The sequence below is a fragment of the Agrilus planipennis genome, unplaced genomic scaffold, assembly GCF_000699045.2.
Source record: "Agrilus planipennis isolate EAB-ADULT unplaced genomic scaffold, Apla_2.0 scaffold62, whole genome shotgun sequence".
NCBI classification, from domain to species: Eukaryota; Metazoa; Arthropoda; class Insecta; order Coleoptera; family Buprestidae; genus Agrilus; species Agrilus planipennis.
Genome location: NW_020438875.1, coordinates 764,160 through 771,839, shown reverse-complemented (window position 1 = coordinate 771,839; position 7,680 = coordinate 764,160). Strand labels below are relative to the sequence as shown.

The following is a 7,680-nucleotide window of genomic DNA, read 5'->3' as shown; positions in this document are numbered from 1 at the left end:
ACACTGAATGTAAAAGTACTCTAGGAGCCCTCAGACCGTACGCCACAATGTCGAAGCTGTTAGAGGACTGCCACCAAACTGTCAACAAACTATCAACTCAAAACAAGGTAGTTCTGCTTTGGATCCCGGACCATAACGGTATAAAGGGAAACGAGGTCGTATTTAAGCCACGCTTTAACTGTAATTGCATCTAGTTGTCTGTTTTAATTAACATTGTAGAGTATATCTGAAGGCAAACATGTAGGGGTTGAATTCATTTTCAGGCATTACTAGGGGGGTTAAAGCTCTATTGTTGTCGTCGTAGGATGGGTTTGTAATATGTTGCCAATTACCTGGGATAGAATTTCTCTGAAATAAATTTTAATCCAGTTGTCGTGCTGGAGTAGATGTTAATCATCATGGAATACACCACCAAGAAAATTGAAGATAGAATAATTTACATTATCATAAGTGATAAAAGCAATGTTCATAATGTGGTTAACTTGATCATTATAATATTGTCTTCTGTTACACATGACTAAAGCGTCATGTATTGCTGTGAAAAGATTAACTAGTAGAGTCCTTCCGTCATCTAATGGGAAATAGAATGGGCCAAGGTATATACAGTCTTAGTAACCCGAATGGACAGGATATTTGATCTCACCAATTTAATAAGGTTGATCAGCGCTAGTGTACAGCTTGAATTCTGTATATCTCGTCTTTGAATAGAAAGTGTGTATCTATTCTCGATGTTGTTTAAGTAAGTATACATAAACTAAGAACATCTTATAAGGAATGAATAATTGGCGTCTCACTTTGCGGAAAAAATTCAATTGCCATCCCTATTATTATTTTAGTAGTTTTTAGAGGTGTTTACTAAATCGAATAGTTTTTAAATTTTTATTGATTGATAACTTTCAAGTAAGTAGCAAAACATATTTGAAGTACATGAAATACACAATTAACTACTGACTTCCATTTTCAAGAAGTCCCACATCACCATTCTGTCAAAATGATTCTGACTCACTGCACCAGGAGGTGTGAACTCGAGAATATTATTTCCTTGTAGCAGTGACTGACTAAACGACACACTTTGCTGGCGGAATATACCATGCGCTGCTTGACGAAACAGCGCAGAATCGCCTTGGGGTCCATCAAAATTGTCCACCTTAAGAATCTCCTGACCATTGATCAGCGCACGAATACCAGCTCTAACCCTAGCCGCAAATCCCAAGGTCAATGTAGCGGTGCCCGCAGTTGATCCACTATAGTCAAATCTGACCTTCCAGCTGGTAGGTTGCACATTTTGGGTGATATTAACTAATTTGAGTTGGTCAGGGTAGCCAGGCGTCTTGATCATGGGCATGAAATAACACCAGTCTTTAGCCGGGTCACTACGACCTACTGTGAAGTCTGGATCATTAGGAAATTCTTTGGAATATCTGAGCCATGTGCCAAACTTGCGGTATTCTAATAATAAAATTACATTTTTAAATCACAATTTACTTAATTTAGGCTGTAGTTAAGGCTGTAGGTTGTTCTAGTTTTAAGGAAATGCGAAGATTAGCTCCGGATAGGAAGGAAACATGATAAATTTTCGCGTTATTTGTTTAGTAGTATTTCCCAACTGCTAGTTCACTCACGCAAAACCTGATGGTATCAAAGTGAGCTTTGCGGATTGTAAAATAATAAATAATATTATGGTCTTGCAATGCGATCATACTGATCAAGAAATAAAAACCAAATGCAAATAATTAATGCAGAAAAGGATTTTCACACCAATCACTATATTTGTCAACCCTGCACGCATTTGTTCTCTTTTATTACTCATCCTCTGAAACTCATTTGGTTAGACAATAGCTTTGCTATGAAGTACCTTCTAAATTAGGAATCGGTGATGGAAAGCCAGGTGGCGATTTGAACTCTGCCGAATTTCTATCAGGTACACCGATCTGCCAAAGCAATTGACCATTGCTCTCCTGGTTCCAATTGATCGTGCCAAGATCGTTATTTTTATTTCCCTGCACATTAATGTTGTTTTGAACGTATTTTCCAACTACACCCTTAGCTATTACTTGTAGTTTGTACGTGCCTGGTCTCACAGCTGGTATTGTGAATTCACCTGAGGGTAATCAAAACTTTCAGTATTCAGTTTCTTATTAAGAATCTATTAATAATTTCTTCGTTCTGATATGGGTAATTGTTTCTATTGTGCATAAATGAAGTTCAAAATATTTTAAAATGAGATTCAAAATGACCTGGCGCCTGATGTAAGAATTAGTAAATTTATCAGATCGCACCTGAAGGTGAATTAATTACTTTCAATAGAATTTCGATATCAAAATATTAATCCGATTATTGAAAATAAAAGTAATAATTTCAAATTACCATTTTCTTTAGCAGTTGCCGAATACATGTAGGTAGCCGTTTCTAACTGGGGGTCATCGACATGAGGTTCGGTCAGGATAAGATATACCCACTCCTTATTAGGCGACCCATCCACATTGAGTACTCCTGACACACTGCCCCTTCTTTGTGCATTGTATTCTGGTGCGGTGACAAATTGGTACGGCCACTTTTTCTCCTCATCTCTGAGTTGTCTCTGAGCGTCAGCATACATTTGCGAAAGACTTTGACCATCATTGAGATAGAAGCCGATCGGACCGTACACTTTGGTCCATCCTTTGGTGGGCACCAGTTCTGGAGTACCGTAGTGATCCGAATGTTCATGAAAGAGCAGCATTTGTCCGGTGTGAGTTGTCAGGTCCTATAACAATAGTTCCATGAAAACTACTTCGAGAAACGATTAATCGAAACGTGTACGTATTAATAGTCATTTACCCCTGAAAACGTCATCAAGATGGCCAATATTTAAAAAAACAATCGCAAAACAAAAAGACACTCACACTGCAGATATTCTATTTGTTGTGTTGATATTTTAAAAAAAGATAAAACAAAATAATCATGTAAAAATAGACCACAAAGAAGATACAATGAGCTCCACTGTGTATAAATTAATTTATCATAATTTTCAGCTAAAAATGATAACTAACCTGCTTGAATGGTCCGCCACTGACCCACTCTTTGTGTGTCTGCAGTAGAGACAATCCAATACGATCGCCATAAATACCGAACACACTGTTTATGTCTTCATTAGGCGATATTTGCTGATATTTTGAATAAACTGATCCATCTGCGAACATGTACGTCCAGTCTTGAACATACTGACCTGAGTCTATATCCTTCTGGCTGGGCATAGGCCCTGCTCGCCTTCCGTCTACGCTGTAGTACTTGAATGGGTCCTCGTTGCCTCTTAACGCCCATCTTAGCTGTTCGGCAGTGTAACCATCTCTTAAGTACTTGTGAATGGAGTAGTAGTAAAATATGGACGAATTTTTTTCTAAGACCAAGTGTAACTCGAAGTTAACTGGCCAATTGTTTGTGTTGGTACTTGTAAATGCCAAATCAATAAAGTCAATCTAGTTAATTCAGAAAGTTTTAATTATTACCATTCTTCAAATAACATTCAAATAGAAAAAATTAAAGGAATCATGATTACTTATAAAGTGTGTCTCAAAAATTACGCAAGATTCAATAAACACAATTTCTTTTTTCGTTAAATTGTTACTTTTTTATTGAATCTTAAAGTAAATAAGATGGAGTTATATATGGAATAACACATCAGGCAAATGACTTCCACGAATTGAATTTAATCCTTCAATGTACGCGAGCTTGCGGGCTTTGACCTCAAATAGCCCCATAAAGAAAAATGTAACGGTGTTAAATCACATGATCGAAAGAGGCAATTCTCATCACCGAAATGAAAGAGTACTCTTATTGAAACTACATGTCGTCCACAACTATATCATTGAATTCAGGCAGAAGGAACTGTATTAATACGTCGCGACCACCAGCAACATTCACTACTAGTTCAGTTTCATTTTCAAAAAAGTATCTAATGTCCAACGATGCCTCCAGTCCAAAATTCGTACCAAACAGTGACAAGTTGAAGATGCATTCGTTTTTCGACAATTTATGCAGCAATTTTGATAATTAATAAAGTCATCAAGGTGAAAATCGCTGAAATTGATTTTGTTCGAAAACTCGGCATAGGCACTTTTAGGAACTCTCTTCGCTGGCATGGTCATTGAGCTTCAGTTCTTTTGTCAGTTGAACATTGTAGGCATTGAGACACTCATCTTTAGTGAGTATACGCTATAAAGAGCTTTTTGTAATTTTCAAGTCTTGAACACGACGCCGAATTGATGTTCCTGGACTTTTATCAACACTCATGCACTGCTCTGATATTGGTATTCTACCGGCCACTTTTTGAACGATCAGAGTGTTTAACATCAGGATCTAGTCTATCTCAATTTTTTAATTGCTCTTCAAAATTGACGAAGTTAAATCACTAATCCCACCATCTATTGTACGAAAAAATCGAACTGTGGCTGATATTCATTATTTTCGAAATATTGTCCAACAATGAAAACACGTTATTCTATTGTATTGTTTAATTTTTACTAACCCTAACTTTCAGTTGATAAATGTTTTTTAATAGGGTTGTTAGAACTTTACTGCACCAATGGTGGCAAATTCAATTCTTGCGTTAATTTTGAGACATCTACTATTCTTTGATCGTTTAACGGTATGAACGACACAATAAAAGATCACAGGCGTATAGTGCTCAGTCTTTATTTACTATGTACAGCAATATGATAGAGAAAAAATGTATATACAAAAGGAATGCAGTGAAATACAGAAAAATAGCAAGAGTTGAGACCTACGAATGAATAACGCGTTCTGATCTGATCTGGTAATTTTGGTTTTAATGGTTTATAAAAGGTTGTAGGAAAGTGAGTAATAAATGAACTTGAAACAATATTATATGAAAATAAATAAAAGTAAAACAAAAATACTGATATGCAAGGCAAGAAAAAGTAGGGAAAGAGCGAATATAAAGATAGGAGAAGAAAATTAGAAAAAGTGACTGATTTTAGGTATCTAGGAAGTCAGATAAGTCAGGACGGAAGGAGTAGTAGGGATATAAATCAGAGGATAGCGCAGGATCGAGTAGCCTTCAATAAAAAGAAATCACTTCTACGCTCGCGAACGATTAATTTAGAAATTCGAAAAGGATTGTTAAGTGTGTAAAAGAAACGATTAGAAGCGTTAGAAATGTAGTCTTACAGGCTAATGATGAAGAAACCGTGGATAGAGAAGATTAGAAATGAAATGTTGTGTTAAATAATATCACCACAATATATATGTATATATATATACATATAAAAGTGATGTTTCAGTAACTACGGTGCTGGTTGAATTTCAAATTTAATTAACACAAGGGTATGTGGTGAGATTAATGAATTCCACTGGACAATTCCTATGTTATTCGTTTATTCTCATTCTGAAATTTTCGCCGTAAATCCTCGGCTTCCTCAAAACTACATAAGTTTCACAACATGAAACAACTCGGGTTCTTCTTCCCAGTCGCAGTGGTGGTTTCAGCTAGTGGTTAAAATACACCCAACTCTGTGTCTTCGCATTCTTTTGCTAGATGTTGTTCAAATTGGCTATTCTAACAGATATCGATTCGATTCCACTTCTTATGAGCGTACGTCCTGCCAATAATGCTCTCTGTGTCAAGTCTTGATTGTCTGATTCGACTAACCCCACCAGTCCGCCGATGTTATCGTTTATTCTGATTTCTACAATGCTCTCGTAGTGACTCTGTAGTACTCCATCTTCTTGTACGATCATTTTGGAGCTAACAAGCTTCGTCTTGGGATTTGACATTACTACTCTTCTAAATGTGCTGAAATTTAAGTCGATTCCATGTTCTTGAAGAAGGTCCAATGAGCAATGATGACATCATCTGCTATATCGGTCAGCAATACCCAACTGTATGAGATCCCAATTCTAATTAATTTCGACGTTGCATTCTGACCAAAGATCGAATTCGCCATTTCGATGCAATATCAGGGCGAACCTTGGCGTTGGGTGCCCCTGTATTGATAACCATTATAACATTATGTTTTTAGAGTATAAATAATGAGTTAGCGTCATTCAGTCTTCAAGTGATGACTTCTTCGGGGGCTTGTTTAGGGTCAGCCAACTTGCGTCATACAAAGTTGGTTAATCCTACATATTCGGAGTGGCTCATTTTATTTGAGGGTCACACTCAACTTATATGCCCTATTTTTCCACAATTTCAGCACTTCAGACGACCAACAACGTAGTTGTTGCAGTCTCGAGTAAAATTAGTCCTACCACATTCTCAACATTTTGGGTTCCGTTCTGCAGTGGCTTTATTGACAGCGATTACGCATTTCCTGATTCGCCATTTTATTTCTAATATCATTTATCTTGTCGTACATACTCGTATTTATTGCTTCCTGTACTACTTGCACTTTTGTTTCATTTCTTCCTGAGCTGCTTTCAGTTCTTCTTTTATTTCTTCCTGTCCTTTTTTTTAGAAACTTCAATGGAACTCATTGATAACGTCGGATTTGTTCTTCTTTCTTGAAGAGCTTTCCAACGATACATTGTATGTTGGGGTAAGTAAGGATCGAAAGAAAAAACGATGAAACGCTTTGATTACGTAGGATTTGTTCCTTTTTTTCTTCAACAATTTTATGGTCTGTTGGAGTAAGTCACGATTGGTAGAAACTTCCATGAAATTCTTTGATAACGTCGGATTTGTTCTTTCCTCAAGAACTTTCCAAGGATATTTAACATATTAGGGTTTGTCGCAGTCATCGGAAATATCCAGAAAATTTAGTGAAATTCTTCAATGACGTCAGATTCTTTCTTCTTTCTTCGAGACCTTTCCGACGGTATATCACTTGCTAGGGTTTCTTGCAGTCGATGGAAACATCCAGAAAATTGGCCGATGAACGCTCACTATATTTGATTGAATGCTTCAAAATCCTCCTCCTTCTCAAATCCTCTTCAATCTTCTTTAACCCCACACCTGACACCAAATGTCACGTATGTAAACACCTTCTCATACTAGTACTACTTTTACTTAACTATTTACTGTCTAATGAACACATTTATTGTTAATTAGCAATTCACCACTATATGAACACTTTGTTATTTCTTAGTTCCTTCTTCTTCGCTATGTATCATCTCGAACTTGTTCTCGTACTACTCACTCGATTTTGCAACAATTATTTGTTCTGGTCGTGTTCTAGAAGGATCCAGTATATGCCGTCTAGAAACCGGATCTTCTTTGCCACTATGTATGTTGCCTACATACATGTGACAATACTTTGAATTTTATAAAAAAGTATAGAATATGGAATTATGTCCAATACCAATACCAATTCAGTTGTCATTAAGTTATTTTTAGATAGTAGGTGGGTAACAAATTAATGTTTTGAAATCTTCCTAAAAATTAACCCTTATCGCAAACTGATGAGGGTCTGGGAAACCTGAAGGATCTATCGCCTAAATTCGACCAGATAAAAGTTCTTTTGTAAAGGAAATGTTCTCACACCAAGTTGTTAATTTTTTGGTAAATACGATATATCCAAACAAGGAGTAATAATCAAACGGCGATAACAAGCACGTTAAGCGATAATGGATACCCAACAATTTCCAGGTAAATGTTCTAACTTATCAGTGGAGAAGACATCATTTGAAACTGTTATAAACTTATGAATGGATCAAATATATGACATGAAAAAATAAAATAAA

General features: G+C 36.4%; 1 protein-coding gene across 1 annotated transcript; it reads right to left on the bottom strand.

Annotated features, from left to right (window-relative positions):
• Positions 1-865: 865 nt before the first annotated feature.
• LOC108734509 (rhamnogalacturonate lyase-like) lies at positions 866-3,487 on the bottom strand. The gene is made up of 4 exons (XM_018466097.1): positions 3,033-3,487; positions 2,368-2,746; positions 1,856-2,101; positions 866-1,449 (listed from the first exon to the last, which is right to left on the bottom strand). Exons 1-4 carry the CDS (start codon positions 3,234-3,236, stop codon positions 941-943), a joined length of 1,338 nt encoding a protein of 445 aa, XP_018321599.1. The 5' UTR covers positions 3,237-3,487; the 3' UTR covers positions 866-940.
• Positions 3,488-7,680: the final 4,193 nt, after the last annotated feature.

Excerpts from the sequence above, each read along its gene's own strand:
- LOC108734509 (XM_018466097.1), bottom strand. The coding sequence starts at position 3,236 with ATGCCCAGCCAGAAGGATATAGACTCAGGTCAGTATGTTCAAGACTGG. Across the intron at positions 2,747-3,032 it reads GTGGCGGACCATTCAAGCAG|GACCTGACAACTCACACCGG; the intron begins GTTAGTTATCAT and ends CTATTGTTATAG. Across the intron at positions 2,102-2,367 it reads GGCAACTGCTAAAGAAAATG|GTGAATTCACAATACCAGCT; the intron begins GTAATTTGAAAT and ends GATTACCCTCAG.